The sequence below is a fragment of the Mustelus asterias genome, chromosome 10, assembly GCF_964213995.1.
Source record: "Mustelus asterias chromosome 10, sMusAst1.hap1.1, whole genome shotgun sequence".
Taxonomy (NCBI): domain Eukaryota; kingdom Metazoa; phylum Chordata; class Chondrichthyes; order Carcharhiniformes; family Triakidae; genus Mustelus; species Mustelus asterias.
Genome location: NC_135810.1, coordinates 79883213 through 79906828, shown reverse-complemented (window position 1 = coordinate 79906828; position 23616 = coordinate 79883213). Strand labels below are relative to the sequence as shown.

Genomic DNA, 23616 nt, shown 5'->3' with positions numbered 1-23616 from the left:
TCATTGCACTGTTAATGTAAGCCTACTTGCGACGCTACTAAATAAACTTTTTTTTAAACTGTGGCTCAACCAACTTTGTATCTATGCTACCACTAGCCTTTTTATTTCATAGGTTTTAACTTGCCTGCCAAGCCTATTATGCCACAGGCCATCAAGCACTTTTTGGATAGGTTCATGTATAATATTAATTGCATTGCCCACAATAATCTCTGGTATTCATCAAAAACTCAATCAAATTCGTTGAACATAATTTGCTTTTAACAAATCCATGCTGACTTTCCTTAATGAATCCATATGGCTGTTAATTCTATTCAGGGTTATTGTTTCTAGCAGCAATCCCAGCACTGAGGTTCAATGGACTGGCCTTCAGTTGCTGAGCTTATCCCCATCCACTTTGTTGGATAAGGGTGTAACATTTATAATTCTTTCAACCTCTGCCACGAGCCCCATATCTAAAGAGTTTGGAAAGCAATGGCCAGTCTCTCCACAATCTTTCCTTTACTTCCCTCAATATCCTTCAATGTATCCCATCCTGTACTGGGGACCTATCAATTTTAAGTACAGGCAGCCCTTCCAGTAATCCTCTTTATTGATTTTAAGCCTATCCAGTACCTCAATTGTCTCCTCTTCCACTATGACTTTGACAGCATCATCTTCCTTGGTAAAGACAGATACAAAGTACTCATTTAGTACCTCAACCATGCCCATTGCCTCCACGTAGATCTCCTTTCTGGCCCCACCCTTCATTTTGATACCTTTTTACTATTTACATGCCTACGGATGACTTTAAGATTTCCTTTTCTATTAGCTGCCGGTCTCTTCTCATAGTCTCCCTTTGTTCTTCTTTTTTCTTTTTCGTTTCTGCTCCAGACTTCCTATATTCAGTCTGGATCTCACCTATACTATACTGAAGACTCACTATTTGAGGATACCCAATGACGTCAAAATGGAAGCATTCTAAAATTGTCAGGAGATAGCTTTGTACTTGACCGAGAGAGCATCAATGAGAGAAAGCTGCATTACAGTGCTTGGATGCATCCCTGGACATCATGCTGTGAGTTGTCAGGGCCTGCAGGGTGATTCTATTCCTAGAAGATGAGAAAAAAGCCAACCTCAAAACCAAGCAAGCATAGCCAGTCGTAGTAGAAGAAGAAGTGAGGAGCCTCACAACTGCAAACAGCACCACAAGAAGTTCAATGCCTTATCACAGACGGAAAGGTGAAAATACAGGTGGCGGTAGGAAAATTCACCTTCAAAAGCCCCAAAATAGCCTGCGAAAAATCAAAGATGGGGACACAATTCAAAACATCGAGAGAAATGTTGCCCTTATACAGATATTCCCCAATTAGGGAGCATACCTGGATAGCACTGCCTCGATTTTTATCTTAGCATTATTCCTGCATATGCACCGAGAACCCACTGTAATTCTGCATTCTCAGTATATTCTTTAAGCAGTTACTACCTCTTTGGCGCAACTGCTACCCAAGCCACCTTCATCCATTCCCACTTGCTGGCCCTCCTGAACATCCCTCAGCAGCCAGCCCTCCTGCTCACCAGTCCGGCAAACCCCCTTCCCCACACCGGCCTCTCTAACTCCCTCCTGCTTGTTGAATTTCCCTTTCTACAGCCCTTCCAAACCCTTCCTGTTCACTGGCTCTCCTGTTCATTGGTTTTTCTGACCCTCTCCCACTCACTGGCCCTCCTGCTCAGCATCCTTCTCACTCCCTCCAACTCATCTGCAAACTGAGTGATGGAGAGATCCACCTTTAGACTAAAGAGTGGAGTCTTTCAGATGTGTAATTTGTCGAGTGCATTTCCTTCCAGGAGAAAAAATACCCTGTATCATTCATATAATTATGAACCCTTTAGTTGCTTGAATTGCATTTTCAGAATAGGTAATGACAACCTGCACTTAAATTATTTTACTCTATGCGTAAATATAATGGATAGTTTAGTAACCATTTAGTTTGAAAATACCACTTGTATCCTTCAAAATCATGACGATCATAATCTTCCATTCAAAACTGATCTCCTAATAAAGGCTAAAGGCAAAGTAAACAGAAACTATGGGTAATAATTTTAAACATAAACTACCCCCTCTTAGATATACTCCATACAGCAAATGTCTACTTTACTTGATTCTACTGGTCGTTCCTCCTCCACAAGAAGTTCCCAGATGCAACTTGATTTAAAAAGACACAAAATACTTACACAAGCTGTAATCAGTGCAAAAAAAGAGCAAAGAGACTGAATTAATTACATGCTGTCGATATGACCCAGACTGTCCTTTGATTGATGTCACAGAAGCCTATTCTATTCAATAAATATTTAAAACAATAACTTCTGGGGTTAAATTGGCAAGGATTTTTCATCAGCTCTCCACTTCTTTTTGGTGAAACTCAACAGGCCGGGATGAGAAATGGGTCAAGATCCCTTTCCACAAGGTGCCAGCCTATTTTTAAGGAGACATACAATACACATACATGTGTGTCGTAATGATATTTAAGTGACAAAGTTGCACCATTCTCGCATATTCTCTGTTATTTATGCCATTGCAGCATTAAGAACCAGGGCATCTGTTTGATCCTAACATCTAGTGTTGGTGTGGTGTGGTCTCTTTTTGGGGCACCTTTTCGTATCACTATCTCATTTAAAGTTTATTTATCAGTGTCACAAGTAGGCTGAGCTAAGGAATTAGCTAACCTAAATGAGAAAGGCAATGGAGGATAAAATTGACCTCAGTTTCCTGTAAAATAAAGCATTGTTGCAAATGTTCATGTGTAGATTTGGGGTCTACAGGTTGAATGGACAGCAGCACGAAAATTCTGTGAAAATAGCAGGTATTGAATAGAGCTTAAGTTCAAAATTCTGAACCATTTCAACATTTTTGCAAGGGATATCAATTCTACATTTCTATCAAAACTAACTCTGGGAAAATGGAGCTCTGAAACCAAAAGACAAATTGCTGGAAAATCTCAGCAGGTCTGGCAGCAGGTGTAAGGAGAGAAAAGAGCTGATGATTCGAGTCCAAATGACCCTTTGTCAAAGCTCTGAAGTTGACAAGTATATCAAAACTGGTTGAGTTACGTTTTTCAGTTACATAACTGTGTTATGTTTTGTTATTTCTAGCTTTATAATCATTTTTAGGCTCTTCGATAGCAAACCCTTTTAATTGTCTGGAAATAGTGAGACAGCAAATAGCATTACCTGGACTTGCTTAAGCTCATTATCAATTACACTTTTACGCTTTTCAATCTTCACCACCTCCTCGGCTATCTTCTGTTTGATCTGTTCCATTTCAGTTTTCTGTTCACTCGCATTCTGCCAAGAAATACAACTTTCAATTTTTGCATTAGCATCAGTCATCATTCCTAAAATAATGTAGAACTAAAAGATACACAAAAGAAAAAAGTTACCAAAGGGACAAGCAATGCCCAGTACAGTACACAATAGCCACAATAGTACTAAATTCCTACCCAACTCAAATAAGTCATAATTAAGTAATGCAAACTACTGCAGATGCTGAAAAACTGGAAATAAAAACAGAAATAGTTGGAGAAGATTAGGAAATCTGACAGCATCTGTGGAGAGAAAAACAGAAATGTGGTGCTTCTTTAAATAAGTCATATTTGAAGTTCCAAACTTCCAGAAATTTTCCAAAATATAGTCATTTCAAAACTTCCATTTTGTTCTTTATTTTTAATATTTTCCTCATCTCTCACTCTTTGATCTCAGATGTGTAAAATATTGCCCTTATGACACGAGGAAGGAGTTCAGCGTTCCTGAAGACACATCATCACTTAATATATTCCGAGGAAACATCAGCTCAGAGGCTGGCAGCATACATACTGCAGAATATAGGCTAAAGGAAGGATCTTCAGACTGTAAATCTCTAAGCATGTGCATAGACCTAATGCAGAGGGATAGGATGGCACTGGAAACAGCTAAATGGAGAGTAAAAATTAGATGCTGGCTCTGCTGTAGGTATGAGATATGTTGATTTCAAGAGCCCAGACTATCAACGAAATGCTAAGTGTGATGGCCTGCCTGCCAGCAAGCTTGCATTTAGTGGGTGAGAGCATGTTGGAATCCAACTCCAATTTATGTCAAGGCTTCATGAAAAGCATTTTGTTAACCATTGAGTGAATGGTCAACTCCATGAGAAATGCAGTGAGGTCCACTAAGTTGGAACCACAGTTGACATTTTGACTCTAAGGCAAGTGTTTACAGGCATTTCCAGAGCATCATATCATTCCTACGTTCTATTCTAGTGCAGAGCAGTGGGAATGAAAAATGTATTACTTGGCATCTGCAGTCCTCATTTCTTGGGAAGATGTCATCTCTACTCAGCCACCACCCATGTCATCAGTATTCTGTAAGAAGTCTCACAACACCAGGTTAAAGTCCAACAGGTTTATTTGGGAGCAAATACCATAAGCTTTCGGAGCACTGCTCCTTCGTTAGATGGGATGGAAATGTCATTGAATGTCGTCAAATGAAAAATCCCTCCATGCTGATCCACACATCACATTTCCACCGCATCTGACGAAGGAGCAGTGCTCCGAAAGCTTATGGTATTTGCTACCAAATAAACCTGTTGGACTTTAACCTGGTGTTGTGAGACCTCTTACCGTGTTCACCCCAGTCCAACGCCGGCATCTCCACATCATGATCAGTATTCTGGTCAGTGCAACACAAGTTAAAATATGTCATCCATGCAAAGGTGCTGCAGTTTGCAGACAGACAATGATGAAAGAGTGGTAATGACTGACTATTGCTAGCAAAGATCAACAAATGTTTTGCAAGAGTCAACTCACTGAAACAGAAAATAAGCTGACTGAATGATTTAAAGTGGTGCAGGCAGGACTGGCCCATACAGCATGTGAAAACAGGAAATTACATCTTGATCACAATTAGCGCTAACGGTTTATAATCACAGAATCTTACAAGCGAGAAGGAAGCCATTTGGCGCATCACACCTGTGCCAGTTCATTGAAAAAGCTGTTCAATTTAGTTGCGCACCCCAATTTATTTTCTATAACCCTGAAAATTAATCCTCTACAAACACATGTCCAATAATGTTTTGAAAGTTACTATGGAACCTGATTCTACCACCCTTTCCAGGAGTGTATGCTAGATCTTACAAACCTACAGTGTGAAGACATTTCCCACTTGCCCTCTAGTTGTTTTGCCAAATATTTTAAATCTATGACCTCTGCATACTGACCTATTTTAGTTTAAAAATCCCTCCATGCTGATCCACATATCCATTTTCAGGCTCTCTAAGTTGATTGACTCCAATTTGTTCCAGTGTGCAGAGATAACAGTGAAAGATTCAGTTGATGATGGAGAAATGATACTTGGAGTGGTCTAAAAAAGGTCCAAATATACAATGGAGAAAACCCCATTCCCATGAGACTAAAAACAGCATTTATGCAGATTTAACATGAGTTCTCCTGATTGAATAAAGTGTTCTCGAACTTGATGGATGAAATTAAACTTGGTCGTAGTGCAGTATGGGCAATAGCAAATCAGCAGCCCGTAATACATCCCAAACAACATTTTCCTGTTGAAGTCAGTAGGCTGCCAGTTTACTAACACCCATTTTACAGCACAGCAAAAATAACATCTGTCTGCAGGGTGAGTCTTTGAAATTATGTAATTTTGTATTGGCCTCAAGGATCTAACCACTTTTGAAACTAGAGCTCCTGAAGCCTGTGGCCATAAGAGGAATAGGTTCCATAACATATCGACGTTTCTTTACTGTCGTTGGGTCGAAATCCTGGAACCCCCTCCCTAACAGCACTGTGGGTGTACCTGCACCACAAGGACTACAGCGGTTCAAGAAGGCAGCTCACCACCACCTTCTCAAGGGCAATTAGGGATGGGCAATAAATGCTGGCCTTGCCAGCAGTGTCCATGTACCATGAATAAATAAATAAATGTCATTTTCAAGAATAGCAATGTGTACCATCTACAAGATGCACTGCAGAAATTCACCAAAGATCCCTAGGCAGCACCTTCCAAACCCACAACCATTCCATCTAGAAGGGCAAGGGCAGGAGATACATGGGAACACCACCACCTGCAAACTCCCCCCCAAGCCACTCACCATCCTGACTTGGAAATATATTTCCATTCCTTCCCAGTCACTGGGTCAAAATCGTGGAATGCCTAACGGCATTGTGTGTCAACCCACAGCACATGGACTGCAGCGATTCAAGAAGGCAGCTCACCACCACCTTCTCAAGGGCAACTAGAGATGGGCAATAAATGCTGGCCAGCCAGCAATGCCCATGTCCCACAAATGAATGTGAAATATTCCAACGTTGCATTAAAAATTTTATTAGAGAAATCTAAAATTGTTCAAAAACTTTGGTGTGGTTGATCACTGCTGACTCAGAGTACAGTTCACACAAAGTATTTTACCTGCATTGATACTGTGATCTCTTGCAGGGCAGCATCAGCTTCTGCTTGTTTGGTTTTCAGTAGTATGCTCTGCTCTGCTGCCTTTCTCTTCAGTTCATCAACAAGTGCTTTGGCTTCATTTAGTTTAGAAACTCCAGCCTATACCAACACATATCCAATAACATTAGAATTTTGGCTTTCTTTATTGTCATACAACGCAAGTATTTTTTCTGCAGACCAACATAGTTAAATGGGACAAAATAGGCTATTAATGTGAAATTCAAATTCTAAATCATCTTTTCCATCAGTAAAAATATTTAACCCCAGAACTTGTAAAAAAAAAGTCACCAAATTATTCAATATAAATAACACCAAGTCATACTTGAATTTTCAGTCATGAGTTTGCTTAATGCAACTCTGGTAGAATGGCCTTCTGTCATTGTACAGTAACTCATTGTGCGGGACAGCACGGTGGCACAGTGGTTAGCACTGCTGCCTCACAGCGCCAGGGATCCTGGTTCAATTCTAGCCTTGGGTCACTGTGTGGAGTTTGTGCGTTCTTCCCGTGTCTGCGTGGGTTTCCTCCCACACTCCAAAGATGTGCGGGTTGGGTTGATTGGCCATGATAAATTGCCCCTTAGTGTCAGGGGGACTAGGAGGGTAAATATGTGGGGTTAAGGGGATAGGACCTGGATGGGATTGGTGTCGGTGCAGGCTCAATGGGCCAAATGGCCTCCTTCTGCACTGTAGATTTTATGATTGTGGGATATTTCTATCAGGCTACCTAGCACTAGGATTGATGATATGCATATTAAAGAAATAATAATCATGCCATTAATCGAGTCACTAAAATTTCCATTTGTGATTATCATCAATTGATTATTAGGTAATAAATTGATCAACCTTCTCCAGGTAGCATCCTTGGTTATTCGAGGATCGTAGAACCACAGCTTCAGTCGAGATTTTACAATCGGCAGGGTGAGGAGATAGGCTCCAAATCAATCTCAGGTGGAACAGGGATTGAACTCTAAACTGTTGGAATTATTCTGAATCACACGCTAGCACCAGCCAACCGAGCTAAACAGTTCCCCAAGCTGCCCAATATTTAACTACAATAATGTATTTTGTATCTATATGAATGCAATGGTTCAAACTACTTCAGTTTGTTACACTAATCATGTAATATTAATCATGAGGCCATTTGAGACCAACATGTCTGAGAATCATATTCCACAAAATGAAAAAAATACAGCTATACTGAAAACTATAATTTAAATGATTTGAAATAATTTAGACGTTATTACTGACAATTTAGCTAAGCTTGACTAACAGCAAATATTTAGAAATTCAAGTGCTAGATTACACTTTAACTCAGTTGAAAATCATGATCTGGTCAATCCCTGGGGAAGTTCAAGAGTCTGTTCGATAAGAGATGTTAGCTACAGGTTAAAACTTAATGAATTTCATTTTTTTCTCTGCAGTTAGTAGGTATTAGGGAAAAGAAAGGTTGATTCACAATTTTCTCAGAGACGTGGACCATCACCGTTAACTTAAGAACAAGTTCTTCTTTCTTTATGGAGCATTATCCAGTTGTAGCAGCAGATGCCCACTGAATTTTTCCAAAGTGTAGAAGCCTGTATCAGCACACTATCAGTGATATCGTGCATGATTTGCACCAGTAAATAGGCTATTGCATGACACTGAATTCAACAACTATCACATCCCAAAATATTAAGAGTCACTCATAGTCATTCATATAAACTTTGTGTAGTCACATGTTACAGCTCTGCAAATGACATAGTTTTGATTTTGAAACATTATACAACAAAATTATATTCAGTGATACTGCAGTTTTGTATGAAAAGTACAAAATATATGCAGAGCATAAGCAGTTTGTGGATAGTCAACCATCACAATGCTGCAGATGTGTTACTTTACATACATCACACCTGTCTGAATTAATTTGGTTACAAAGCATGTAGTTTATTTCCCCTAAAATGACTAATCCTCACTCAAATTCTGTTGATGCAAAGTACTTTTTTAATGCATTTAGCAGACTGAAATCGTCAGAGCAATTTGAACAAAGGTTTCTGCATTTTCTATAGCATGTACTTTAATAAAAACAGAAAATGCGGAAAGTTTCCAGCAAGATAGGTAGCATCTCTAGAGAGAGAAGCCTGGTTATTCGAGGATCGTAGAACCACAGCTTCAGTCGAGATTTTACAATAGGCAGGGTGAGGAGATAGGCTTTCACCAAATCACTAATTAATTTTTAAAGTTGAGAATAGTCCAGCCATTTATTAGTCACAGATGAATTGAAAATTTGAGATTTGCTGTTGCTCCAGCCAATCACATTTTATGATTGTTATTGATCCTTCTAAAGTACCTGTAAATGACTCTGCCGTTTCATTAAGTCAGTTTTCTTAGTATTGTAGATTGAGCTGTATACAGTCAAAAAAATCATGTATCTGTGTGGAGTAGCTCCATATGCTTTGCAAGACTCATGAATCATCAGGAAAGACTTTGTTAGATCAGCATCACCTGCAGACAAAAGCACACTCTCAGCAAGAAGTAAAATTTGCATTTAGATGATATACACCAGATCATAGATCTTTTTAAAACAGTGACAGTGAAACGCACTGTAACCTTGTTTAATTGAGTAGTCTACAGGAAATAGCACATTGGAAATACATTTTCACCATCTCCAGAATAATATATACCACTTTTTGATAATGCATTTGTGTTTAAGAAGTATAATGTGATTCACATGAGTTTAAATCCGTACTTGATTTGATTTGTTGGATAGCTTTGTACATAAAATACTCACTTCATTTTACTACAGCACCCAACTAAGCTGCAATCTGAAAAAAAAACTGCATTCACTACTCAAACTCATTTACTGAGCTTTTCTATGAACAGCTCTGATTTGTTCAAGCTTTCAAACCTAAACCTTGGTACGGTGGTAATAGTTGAAGGGTGGAACCCACTGTTTCACAGTTTTTTCCAGCCTGATCAAACAGCAGTCTACAACTTCAAAGTGCTGGCGAGGATTACACAATCAGCTTGGCGGGGTGGGCAGGAGGAGGTACTAAACCTAGCAAACCTAGAATTCAGAACAAAGTAAAGTAGGATCCAAATTAAAGTTAAAGGCCTCCACCCCACCCTCACGTTCATCAGGGCACCCCTCCCCCACAGCCTCCCCCCCGCACCGCCGATGCAGGCATAACTCCCCCATCATTCATTGCGCCACTCCAAGTACCAGGGTGCCATTGCCTTACCACCAGGACCTATAATCATCTCTGCACCCCTGGCATGGTCATCACGACTGGTTTAAGTTTTCAAAAACCAAAAATGATTCCCACCAGCATGACATCACACTGGCAGGAGGGGATCATCTAACGATCCTGGAAGCTACAGCATTAGGCCATATAATGATATTTAAATTAATTCAAATTCATGGAAACCAGGTTTTTTTGAGTGTGAACCTGATTACATTTCCAGCAGAGGATAGGGAAGATCTCAAACTGAGATCCCATCGCTGCAAATCCCTCAAGAGTTAGCCGCCATAGCAGGAATTACGCCCACAGCGATCGGGGCCCTGATCATCACACCCAAAGTTGACCCACAGAGGTGAACTCAGAAAGTTAGACCACTCCGAAGTTTCACAACTCTGAAGTTTCACAAACTTTTCAACTGGAATATATCTGGGAGTGTTGTTTCCAAAAATGTCCTAATGCAAATTCCAGACTTGCATAGATCCAGATGCCACTTCCCAGTCTTAGTTCACTCCATGCATTGCTCAGGCTATATCAGACACCAGATTCTGGTCAGCAGGTCACACAAGAAAGCTAGTAATATCGATAACAAGATAACAGCCTCAATGACTCTGGCCCAGTCAGAAATTTGGCAAGAATTCTATTATGGCTCACAGTCCATCAATGACTGCAAAAGTATTTTGTATTGTTAATGCTATCACAAAAATCTGATGCAGATCTTGGTCTGCCCCTGAAAAAGTTGCCAAAACAAAACTCATATATCAACTCATATGACCTAGTCGAATATTCCACCTAGCATATGTATTTAAGGGGAGATTCTGGAATATATTGAGCACTTCTCAGAACTTGGCAGCCACCTCCCTCAAAAGACCACCATTTATCAGGAGATCCAACTTAGAATTGACAGCGCCAGGTCAGCTTTCTACAAACTATGGCAGCCAGTGTTTAACAAAGTTCACCGCAAGTCAACAAAAGTCCTGTTCAATGGAGCAGTTTCATCACCAACTCGTGTACTGCAGTGAGACCTGGGCTATCTATCAGAAACACATAAAAGCACTGGAGTAATTCTGCCATGAATGCCTCACCAGTATCCTTCAGATTCAATGGAAGGACTGTCGAACAAAAGCTAGTGCCCATCTTGAAGCCAGCTCTACAAACATTCAGGCAAAATTCCTGCAAAATCAATTAAAGTGGACAGGACACTGTGTCTTAATGGCCGAAAAGTGACTCCCCCACCAGGTCCTGGTTTCTCAGCTCTCAAATGGCCAATGTTCCGGGGAGAACAAAGAAAATGTTGCAAAGATAAACTGAAACTCCTCTTGAATCGCGGCAGCATTGACACTAATGACTGGGAGGAGCTTGCCACCATCAGTCAAAATGGCATCAAGCTACAGTATCATGCTTTGCATCCAAACACCTTTAGGGTGAGCAGTGCAGCTGCAGAAAAGGAATGAAGAGGAAGCAAATCCTACACACTGGATCCCATTATCCCAATGGACATCCTATTACATGTGCCCAATGATCTGTGGGTTCAAAATCAGCCTATTCGATGACATTATGATCCATGCCAGAAATTCACAACCTTGAGTAGATAAGATCCTTGAAACCAGGGACAGCCGACGATGATGATGCCATCACAGAAATCAGCAGAACAGAAAATGTAACAGTGAGACTTGATTTTCATGAGCAACTCTATTTGCGATAATGATAACAACATACTATAATGTCTGTTTTGCCACATTACTGGGTACGTGAACACATCTTAAGCTAATTAAAGCTACTGAACTGTAAAGAGGCCAGGGTATTTCCTGCTTCAATAAGCTGAGACGCACAATGGCTAAATATTCTAAATAAACTGAGTATTACAAATTATCAGTGCAAAGTTAATGTTGCTGTTGCTATTCCAAATAAATTTAAATTATCATCTCCACTGAGACCAATAACTTTTAAAAAGGTATCTGAATTCCAGTGTATGACTGAAATTAGGGAAATTAGAGATAGTATCAGATTCAAGGAAGAAGCATATAGGTTGACAAGCAATAGCCCTGAGGATAGGGAGCAGTTTAAAATTCAGCAAAGGACGACCAAGGGATTGATTAAGAAGGGAAAAATGGAGTATGAAAGTAAGCGAGCAGGGAACATAAAAGAGAAAAAGATTGACAAAAACGAATGTAGGCCCTTTACAGTCAGAAACGGGAGATTTCATAATGGGGGATAAAGAAGTGGCTTAGAAATTAAATTTGTACTTTGCTTCAGTCTTCACAAAGGAAGACATGAATAATGTACCAGAAGTGCTGAGAGAAACATGTTTTAGTGAGGAGCTGAAGGAAATCAGCATTAGAAGAGAAATGGTTTTGGGGAAACTGATGGGATTAAAGGTGGATAAATCTCCAGGTCCTGATAATCTTCATCCCAGAGTACTTAAGGAAGTGGCCCCGGAAATAGTAGATACATTGTTAATTATTTTCCAAAATCCTTTGGACATTGGAATACTTCCTACAGATTGGAGAGTAGCTAATGTTAGCCGGCTACTCAAAAAGGGAGGTAGAGAGAAAACAGGGAACTATAGACCAGTGAGTCTAACGTGGGTAGTTGCTAGAGTCTATTACCAAGGACTTTGTAACTCGGAATTTAGAAGGCAGTGGTATAATCAAAGTCAGCATGGATTTGCAAAAGGGAAATCATGCTTGACGAATCTATTGGAATTTTCTGAGGATGTAACTAGTAGAGTTGATCGAGGAGAACCAGTGGATGTGGTTTATTTAGACTTTCAGAAGGCTTTCGACAAGGTCTCAGATAAGAAACTACTGTGTAAAGTTAAAGCACATGGGATTGCAGGTAATGTCTTGAGATGGATAGAAAGCTGGTTAGCAGATAGGAAGCAAAAAGTTGGCATAAATGGGGTTTTTTCTGATTGGCAGGCAGTGACTAGTGGGGTTCCGCAGGATCTGTGCAAGGACCCCAACTGTTCACATTATATATTAATGATTTGGAAGAAGGAACTGAATGTATTATCTCCAAATTTGCAGATGATACAAAGTTGGGTGGGCGGGTGAACCGTGTGGAGGATGCAGAGATGCTTCAACATGATTTGGACAGGCTGAGTGTGTGGGCATCTGCATGGCAGATGCAGTATAATGTGGATAGATGCAAGATTATCCACTTTGATAGCAATAAAAGGAAGACAGATTATTACTTGAATGGATGTAAATTGAGAGAGGTGGATACTCAACGAGACCTTGGAGTCCACGTGCATCAGTCGCTGAATGTAAGCACGCAGGTACAGCAGGCAGTAAAGAAGGCTAATGGTTTGTTGGCCTTCATAGCGAGAGGATTTGAGTATAGGGATAGGGATGTTTTGCTGCAATTGTATAGGGCATTGGTGAGGCCACATCTGGAGTATTGTGTGCAGTTTTGGTGTCCTTATCTGAGGAAGGATGTCCTTCCTATAGAGGGAGTACAACAAAGGTTAACCAGGCTGATTCCTGGGATGGCAGGTCTGTCATATGAGGAGAAACTAAGTCAGTTAGGATTATATTCACTGGAGTTTAGAAGAGTAAGAGGGGTTCTCATAGAAACTTATAAAATTCTAACAGGGTTAGACAGGGTAGATTCAGAAAGAATGTTTCCAATGGTGGGGGAGTTCCAGAACTAGGAGCCATAGTTTAAGGATAAGGGGTAAACCTTTTAGAACTGAGGTGAAGAGAAATTTCTTCACCCAAAGGGTGGTGAATGTGTGGAATTCACTACCACAGAATGTAGTTGAGGCCAAAATGTTGTCCGATTCCAAGAAGAAATTAGATATAGCCCTAAGGGCCAAAAGGAGCAAGGGATATGGGAGGAAGGAGTGATCAGGATATTGAATTTGATGATCAAAATGAATAGCAGAGCAGGCTTGAAGAGCCGAATGACCTACTTCTGCTTCTGGTTTCTATGTTTCTAAATGATCACACAAAATTCCAAGTATTTTACTGTAATGAATAAACTAAAAGCAACATTGATTAAGAACTATTTTTGTAGGTAACACACTCTAAACTATAGAAAAATTCCCCATTTAACTTTTAAAATGAACAAAAATCCCCCGCTATAGTGACACTTTACACTTTCCCCTAAGTAGACATTTTATTCTTCAGGAACCAGTCTAAAGCTATTCTCTACTTCCAATAGCTTACTTCTTTTTTTTATTTTCCAACCTGGTAATTTATAATCAGATAATTATTTTTTGCTGTGAAGGTTACACAGGAGATTCCAATTCTCCATCCCAAGTGAGGCAAATCTTACTGCCTCCTTTAAATCCTCACAGACTTGGTCTCTGCAATCTGAATGTGAGCTCTCAGTTGCATTCTGTGTGGTGAACAAAAGGATCACCTTTTCTCTACTTCAGGTAAAGGACCATCTTTCTCTATCTCCTGTTTTCACTTCTCAGATTCTTGCACATTGACCTGTGTCTTTAAGGTTCAGCGATAACTTAGGAAAACCCGCAATCCAATATCACAATGGCTTTCAATGGACTTTTGCTTCCCAAAGCCTATCTCCATTGCAACCTGAATCACATGGGTCTTATATCCAGGTAGACATTTTATTCTTGCTATACTCTAGACTTCCAACTCCATTCTATCATGAAATTAAGTAGACAATTAAAGTACAGCAATTTATAAAACCTGACATTCCTAAAACCTTCCTGAGAGACTTGGAGACCAACAATCTACCCTCAGTGGGCATGGATGCTCTTACCATTGGCCACATGTGTGACTATCTTATACATTCTCAGTGTCACTGGAATTGAGCACCTCCTGTCCCCATAGCAGTCAAGCCACCCAGGGTTGTTGCCAGACAGAATTAAGAGCAGGTCAATGATCATTCCTCCATTTCACCTTAAATCAAAGAAATGGGCCGGAACTCTGCCACTTTACCTGCCACGGAATCGGCGTGGGCAAGGGTCTGACAACCTAGGGCAGGAATTTCCAGTTTCACCTGAGCAAGGCTGTAAAATCCTGCCCATAGTTCCAAAAGTTAACAATTTTAAAACTTTATACTTGTAGCAAAATTACAATAGTTGTTATTTTATAATTTTGAAAGCTCAGTGAAAATTATATGCTGTTCTGAAAAAAGTGTGAGCTCCAATAAAACTCATGATTTTGGTTTAACTGTGTAATGATTTAGGTGGCATACCAAACTGCTACTGAAAAACTCAATTCCATTTAAATATTGCTGTGTATTTATCATTATTACAATGTATTAGTTTCACTTGAGGAAGGTGTAATGACAGAGGAAAACAAGACTTGAATATTAAAACAATAGATCAGGTCAGGTGGGCAAAAGGTGGAAAATGAAATTCAATCTGGAGATGTGCAAGGTTTGGGGAGGACAAACAAGGTAAGAGGATACACAATAAATGAAAGCATAATGAGAAAGATAGAGAAACAAAAAGGACCTAGGACCAAATGTCCAGAGAGCCCTGCAGTTGGCAAGCGATAGGCAAGGTGGTTAAGGAACACATACTTTCCTTTATTAGCCATGGCAAAGAATATAAGAAAATGAGGTTATGCTTGAACTGTATAAAACACTGGTTACGCCACAGCTAGATATACTGCCGACAGTTCTAGCCATTGCATCACAAGAAGAATGGGATTGTACCAGATACTGTGCAGAGGAGCCTTCAACGATATTGCCAGGAATGTTCAATTGTAACTATGAGAAAAGATTGCCAAAGAGAAGACTGAATGGAGATTTAATTGAGATGTAAAAAGTTACACGGGCTCTTAGTAGTGCGGAAATTTTAATTCACTGAGGCGCCAATAACACAAACTATAAAGATATCTGAGCTCATCTAATTTTGGCCTCTTTAATATTCTCTGTTTTAAGTGCTGCACCATTGGAGGCTTTGCATTCAGCTGCCTCCACCCTAAGCTCTGGAATTATTTTCCTAAACCTGCCCACCTCTCTACTTCCCTTTCCTCCTTTAAAACAATCCTTAACATCTATGGGGGTGATTTTGAACCCGGATTTTCTGTCTGCAGGAATAGCAGCGCGTGCTCAAAATCAGGAGAGCGCAATTCGTGCCAGCAAGTTTCTGAGCTCTGATCTTACCTTGGGCGGAGTGGTGTGAAACACGCCACAGGACCACAGAAAGCTCAGTTTAATATATTAGCATATCATTAGCAAGCACTCTCTCCAGGGGCGTCAAGGTGAGTATAGCCCCTGGGGAGAGGGGTATAGCTGGGTGGTGGCGTGACAATGTTCCTGGCACTACCCCTTGGCACAGGTTGGCACCATGTCAGTGCCAACATAGCAGGGCCAACCAGCGGCAGGGTGCTGGCCCCACTGGGAGCCACATGTGGGAGGGGGGGATTCAGTCAGATTTGGTTGTGGACCAGGAGCGGACAGAAAAGTGGGGGATGCCGGTGATGGCCATTTGGGAGTGGGAGGGGCGGGTACCGATTCCGACTGGGGAGGAGAGGAGGATGGGGAAGGTGCTCAGGGGTGGGGCCCCTGAGACCTCCGTGGTGGGCTGGCGTGTAGGGTTATTCAGGTCCTTATTGGGGCATCCTTTAAAGATGGCACCCTGATCTCTGTGCAGCCGAGTTTTACCAGCGTATTTAGGCCCCGTGTCCCCCTGTATGAAAACATGAAACAAGTCCCCTTGATTTTTTTTGGCAGAGTATCATAAAATCTGGAAAGAAAAAAAATAAGTTTTTCTAGAGAAAGCATGCCAGTTTTATCTCTGGAGACAACACTCTGCCATTTTTTGGTAAGATTCCCCTCTATATCTTTGATAAAATGTTTGGCCATCTTTACAATATCATATTATGTGACTTGGTATCAAAATTTGCATCATGACGCTCCTGTGAAGCGCATTGCGACATTTTATTACATTAAGGTGCTCAAAAATACAAGTTTTTGTTGCTGTTGAAACAAGACTTGCCTTTTAGAAATCTGTGCTGATTGTCTTTGTTTGGTAAGTTTGGCAAGCATTTCCAAGCCATTATATCAACTCTGGTGAATTAAACAATCACAAAATAAATCTAACTGGCCGAAAATTTGCTGATTATAATCATCTCCGGTTCAAATTATCCAACCCCATCGCAGCTGGGATTCTCCGGTCCCACTGCAGTGAATGGAGTTTGGGCTGAGTGCCAAATTCTCCAGTCTTGCTGGCAGCAGTGACGGGGCAAACAAAATCGGAGAACCCCGGCCTCCATTTTTGAACTGGATGGTCACAATAACCGTTCTCCATTCCTACGGTACAATTTTAATTTCAACAGAATTTTGGAAGATTTTGTCAGAGTTTACCCTATATGTTCTCCCAGAATCCTCAGTTGTGAACGATCAGATCCCATGATTCTTTTCACATTCATTTTTTAGGCGATAAACTGATGGATCAGGTCAAAGGCCCTACTCTAAAGCAGACTAGTGCATCACTCGAGCCCTGGTGAAATTTACTGTTTTCTACTTCAAATTTGAATAACTTCTTTGGTGCTCTCTCTCTCTCTTTGAATAATAACATTTGTTAAAACTTCAAGGCTTTTCTTGCTAAAAATCTGTCCTGTAACAGCTTGTATTTCTATACTGTTATTAAGCACAGAAAGCATTCCAAGTGACTTAAAATGGTGTAAGATAATAATAGACTTGATGCGCGATTAATCCACTCGGGAGGCTAGATCGTACCCGGGAATAAAGGCTTTTATTCGCAACAAGAATAGAGCATACTGCTTAACAATACTATCCCAGACTAAGGGTCACTAGGAAGTGGCAGTGACCTTTATACTCCTATAAGAAGGCGGAGCCAAACGGAGTGTACCACAGAACAATGCTAACAGGTGGAACACCCCAACCCTAACCCCAACAGTAACAAGAGTAACATATGTACAAGTACCCATAGTGATAACCATCTATGGTTCAGTACCCATAGTGGTAACCATCTATGGTTCACCACATTCACCCCTCCTTTAAAAACAAAGGCCGGTGGGGTAAAAAAAAATACGAACTGTCCATATGTTCACAAGTTCAGTTGTATCGGAGGTCCGCACCGTCTCTGCGACCTCCGCAGCACTGGCTCCAGTGCCGGTTCTGGTGACCGTGGTGTCCCTCTCTCCAAGGTGGTGTCCAGTGACCTCTCCAGTTCCTCACGCACCTGTGGACCTCGAGATGGCGACAATCTCCTGGACTCAGGCAAGCTGTACACGGGAGTAAGAGGATTAAGTGGAGGTCCTGATGCTGCCTGCGCCGTGTCAGGAGGGGAGAGAATGGGCAAAGGAATCCTAACCAGGGGTGCGGGAGTGACGGGGGTTTCCAGGTCCCCTGCAGGTGCCATATCTCTGATAGAGACCGTGTCCTCTCGCCCGTCAGGATATGCCACATAGGCATATTGAGGGTTGGCGTGGAGGAGATGGACCTGTTCAACCAAAGGGTCGGACTTGCGGGCCCTAACATGCCGCCGCAGGAGGACAGGTCCTGAGTATGTCAACCAAGACGGCAGTGAGGTCCCAGAGGAAGACTTCCGAGGGAAGGTAAACATCCGCTCATGTGGGGTAGCGTTGGTTGCCGTACACAGGAGGGACCGGATTGAATGGAGCGCATCAGAAAGTACCTCTTGCCAACGGGAGACTGGAAGACCCCTAGACCTTAACGCCAGTAAGACAGCCTTCCAGACTGTAGCGTTTTCTCTTTCGACCTGCCCGTTACCCCTGGGGTTGTAACTCGTAGTCCTACTTGAGGCAATTCCTTTAGAGAGCAGGTATTGCCTCAAGTCGTCGCTCATAAACGACGAACCCCTATCACTGTGGATATAACTGGGGTAGCCGAACAGGGTAAAAAGACTCCACAGGGCTTTGATGACCGTGGCAGCGGACATGTCAGAACAGGGGATGGCAAAGGGGAATCGGGAGTACTCATCAACCACGTTGAGGAAATACACATTCCGATCTGTCGAAGGAAGGGGGCCCTTGAAATCGACACTCAGTCGTTCAAAAGGGCGAGTGGCCTTAATGAGGTGTGCCCTGTCAGGCCGGTAGAAGTGTGGCTTGCACTCTGCACGTACCTGGCAGCTTCGAGTTATCGACCTGACATCTTCTATGGAGTAGGGCAGATTCCGGGCCTTTACAAAATGGAAGAGCCGAGTGATCCCCGGATGGCAGAGATCATTGTGGAGGGCCTGTAGCCGGTCCTCCTGCACACTGGCACATGTTCCATGCGACAGGGCATCTGAGGGCTCATTGAGCTTCCCCGGACGGTACATGATATCATAGTTGTAGGTGGAGAGTTCGATTCTCCACCTCAAGATTTTATCATTCTTAATTTTTCCCCTTAAAGTGTTGTTGAACATGAAGGCCACGGACCGCTGGTCCGTGAGCAGGGTAAATCGTTTGCCAGCCAAATAATGGCGCCAATGCCATACAGCCTCCACAATGGCCTGAGCCTCTTTTTCCACCAAGGAGTGCCGAATTTCAGGGCCTTGGAGGGTGCGAGAGAAAAAGGCGACGGGCCTGCCCGCTTGGTTAAGTGTGGCAGCCAGGGCGAAATCAGATGCATCACTCTCCACCTGAAAGGGGATGGACTCATCGACAGCGTGCATCGTGGCTTTCGCGATGTCGGCTTTTATCCCTTCAAAGGCTAGGCGAGCCTCTGCTGTCAGGGGAAAAGAGGTAGACTTTATGAGCAGACGGGCTTTGTCCGCGTAATTGGGAACCCACTGTGCATAATATGAGAAGAAGCCTAAGCATCTTCTCAGTGCTTTGATGCTGGTGGGTAGGGGAAGTTCAAGGAGGGGACGCATACGGTCTGGATCGGGGCCAATGACCCCGTTTTCCACCACGTGTCCGAGGATTGCTAGGCGGTGCTTGTTAAATACGCACTTCTCCCTGTTATAGGTCAGGTTCAGGAGAGACGCAGTGCGTAAAAACTTCTGGAGGTTGGCGCGTGGTCCTGCTGGTCATGGCCACAGATAGTGATGTTGCCCAGGTACGGGAAGGTAGCCCGTAGCCCGTTGTGGTCCACCATTCGGTCCATCTCACGCTGGAAGACCGAGACCCCATTAGTGACGCCGAAAGGGACTCTTAAGAAGTGGTAGAGACGGCCATCCACCTCAAAGGCCATGTATTTTCGGTCCTCTGGGCGAATGGGGAGCTGGTGGTAGGCTGACTTCAAGTCGATGGTGGAGAACACCCAGTACTGCGCAATCTGGTTGACCATGTCAGATATGCGCGGGAGAGGATACGCGTCCAGCTGCGTGTACCTATTAATGGTCTGACTATAGTCTATGACCATCCGGGGCTTGTCTCCAGTCTTGACCACCACGACTTGTGCTCTCCATGGGCTAGTGCTAGGTTGAATGACCCCTTCCCTGAGGAGCCGCTGAACCTCAGATCGAATAAAGATCCGATCCTCAGCGCTGTAATGCCTGCTCTTAGTCGCGATGGGCTTGCAGCCTGGCACGAGATTTTCAAATAAGGAAGGCGGCGTAATTTTGAGTGTCGAGAGACTGCATGTGGAGCGCGCTGGACAATTTGGAGGCTGCTGTTCTCCCACTGAAAGTGGAAGGAGTGGCCCATCGTACTGCAGGGTCACACTCTTCAGGTGGACCATAAAGTCTAGCCCCAGGAGTACTGGAGCGCAAAGGTGCGGTAACACGAGGAGCCTGAAGTTCTCGTAAACTGCGCCCCGCACCGTTAAGGTTACCACACAGCTCCCAAGAACAATAATAGATCGGGACCTCGACGCCATAGAGATTGTCTGCCTGACAGTTTGCACGCGGAGAGCGCACCGTTTCACTGTATCCGGATGGATGAAACTCTCCGTGCTCCCGCTGTCAAACAGGCAATGTGTCAGGCGCCCGTTTACCTCTATGTCCATCATGGACTTGTCGAGTCTGTGAGGCTTGGCCTGGTCCAGGATGATTGACGCCACTGTTGGATCCCGAGTGTAACTGCAGGCAGCCGAGATAGTCGACGACGAGGACCCCTGCTGGTCTTCTGCGGCCGGTGTCGACCAAAATGGCTGCGCCCACGGATCGCACGTGGTCGATGGCGTTGAAAGCAGCGGCACTCGCAGGTCGCACGTGTCTTGCGTCGTCATCATCAGAAATGGCGGCGCCCGTGAATCGCACGTGGTTGAAGACATCGACGAAGCCGGAGACGAGGAGACGGATCCTGGGGAGTCACACGCAGCACTGCTTGGCTTGGAAGGGGGCTTTGCTCGGCACACTTTTGCATAGTGCCCCTTCTTCCCACAGGCGGAGCAAAATACCGTCCTGGCCGGACATCTCTGACGAGGGTGCTTCACCAATCCACAGAAATAGCACCGTGGGCCTCCTGGAGCTGCCGCAGCCGTCAGGTCTGAAGTTGAGAGCATTATCACGCCATTCCGAGGAGCCGCCGGGTACAGTTGAGGCGGTGGCTGTACTTGCCACGATGTTCCCACGTGGTCGGTGGGGTAGGTTTCAAGACTTCTGGAGGCCGTTTCCATCGCATCGGCCAATTCTACCGTCTTAGCCAGGTCCAAGTTACCTTGCTCTAGCAGCCGCAGGGGAATATAGGATGAGCCGATTCCCGCCATGAACGCATCTCGGATCAGATCGTTGGTGTATTGAGTAGCCGACACCAGCTTGCAATTGCAGGCTCTGGCTAGCTGTTGAAGTTCGCGCAGGTACTGTCCCGCCATTTCGCCGGGCTGCCGCCGTCGAGTGGCTAATAGGTGACGAGCATGAATTTCGTTTGGCGGTTTATGGTACAGCTTCTTGAGTAATTCAGTGGCCTCTTTGTAATCTTGGGAATCACGGATTGTTGCATACACATTGTCGCTCACCCTTGCATGGAGGACCCGCAATCTGTCGGCGTCGGTCTGGACTGCTGTCGAGGCGTCGATGTAATCCTGGAAACACTTCAACCAATGGTCGAAAGTGTTCGACGCTCCCGCGGCACACTGATCCAAGGTTAGCCGATCGGGTTTCAGCATCTGCTCCATTTTTTTTTCTCTGAACAAAATTTGTTGCGAATAAAATTGATGCGCGATTAATCCACTCGGGAGGCTAGATCGTACCCGGGAATAAAGGCTTTTATTCGCAACAAGAATAGAGCATACTGCTTAACAATACTATCCCAGACTAAGGGTCACTAGGAAGTGGCAGTGACCTTTATACTCCTATAAGAAGGCGGAGCCAAACGGAGTGTACCACAGAACAATGCTGACAGGCGGAACACCCCAACCTTAACCCCAACAGTAACAAGAGTAACATATGTACAAGTACCCATAGTGATAACCATCTATGGTTCAGTACCCATAGTGGTAACCATCTATGGTTCACCACAAGACTCAAAGCCGAAAAAGGGAGGTAATGGGACCAAATGTCTCAAACAGGAGGGTTTAAAGGAAGGTCTTAATCTCCAACCAAGTGGCTGAAAAACCTCTGCCAACATTTTTAGATAAAGGAACAATTTCTTCCTCAAATACAATGCCATCCTTTCACAATGCCATTAGTATCCATGAATCGTCAAAGTGAAACATGCCCATTTCATTTAAAACTAAATTATCCTACATGACTTAGGTTAATACTATTAGTCTGTCCTCAGACCAGCCAGATGTCAACTTCAGTTTGATTGGAACCTTTAGTATTTTTTTTGAAAATCCCTAACAATTAGAAATGATTCTGTTTCTATTAATTGAAGCTTTTTTCATATGATAGTATATCATGGAGTGCAACTTCTATGTAATTACAAATGAAAACTCCCCGCTAATAATTACACTATAGCCCAGGAACCACCGATTTATTCAACCACGACTGAATAAGATATTTTGAAATAGAAATTAATCAATCCCTCGATTGATGCATTTAACTTTTGGTTGGGCAGTATCAATTAATTTAATTAAGTAACAACATTAATTGTTCCATAATATTGACTGCTAACAAATAGAACTCAATACCAATGAATATCATAAAATATTTAGTTGTGCCAAAGTGCCAAGCTAAAATGTTATGGTTTGACTCAGAAATAATTCTACTCCATCCTTTATAATAGAATCATGGTCTCCCTCCAGCTACAGGGCACAGAAAGTGTACATAAGAAAATAACTTAAGTAAAATAATAAACTAGAATGTAAAAGCAAGCAACCATTTCAGCATGAAAGCTTATAATTTTCTATCAGTTAAGAAAGAAATTGCGGTAAAGGTTGAGCAGCATATTTCTTGGTGTAAAGATATAGGGGACGATTCTCCCAGTAGCGCAGCGGGCCGGGGGACTCAAGCGAGGGCCGTGTAGCGGGCTTCACACTGGGCGCCACGCTCTCCGCGCATCTCCAACCGCCAGATTTCTGGTGTCGTCAGCTCCGCACCAGAAATCGGCACGGAGCTGCATAAATTATTCAAATGGTGATTTAAATATAATTAGTGGGCCCTGGATTGAATTCTCCAGGCCTGCTAGCCTCTCCACCTCCGCCAGGGGTGTTTCACTCCAGCAGGGTTTACAACAGCTACGAACTAGCAGGAAGCTGGTGGCCCGATCCCTTTGGAGCAAAGGGGGGCCAGGGAGGCCCCCCCAGGAGGTCAGGGGTAAGGGGGATGCCCTGTGGGCATTTCCAGTCTGGCAGTGCCAACTTGGCCTCCTGGCACTGCCCAAGGGGCAAAGTCACAATGTCCAGGGGCACCTTGGCACTGCCCATCAGACATTGGGCAGTGCCAAGTGGGTGAAGCTAGAGGGGCATGGCCTCTGCCTCGGGGGGGGGGGGGGGCAGATTGGGGGATCCTGCTGCCACTCTGCATCCAGCAGTGACAGAGGGAGGGAGGCCAGTGATTGGGGCTATCCATCTGGGGAGGGCGTGGGAAGAGATTGCATGGACAGCGATGTGGAGTCGCGGGGCTGGCAAGCAATTGAGCTGGCCAGCGATCAAGAGACTGGCAGTGCGGGGCTACTGCGCATGCGCCAATCTCGGCGCATGTGCA

The 23616-nt window shown here is 43.4% G+C and overlaps 1 protein-coding gene across 3 annotated transcripts in view; it reads right to left on the bottom strand.

Annotated features, from left to right (window-relative positions):
• dync2h1 (dynein cytoplasmic 2 heavy chain 1) overlaps positions 1–23616 on the bottom strand; it is a 524787-nt gene that overhangs the window by 305787 nt on the left and 195384 nt on the right. For all 3 annotated transcript variants that reach the window (XM_078222026.1, XM_078222027.1, XM_078222028.1), the window contains exons 55-57: positions 8795–8949; positions 6430–6567; positions 3208–3321 (exon numbers count right to left, since the gene is read on the bottom strand). In XM_078222026.1, coding sequence (XP_078078152.1) covers positions 3208–3321; positions 6430–6567; positions 8795–8949 — 407 coding nt within the window. The remainder of the gene's footprint in view (positions 1–3207; positions 3322–6429; positions 6568–8794; positions 8950–23616) is intronic.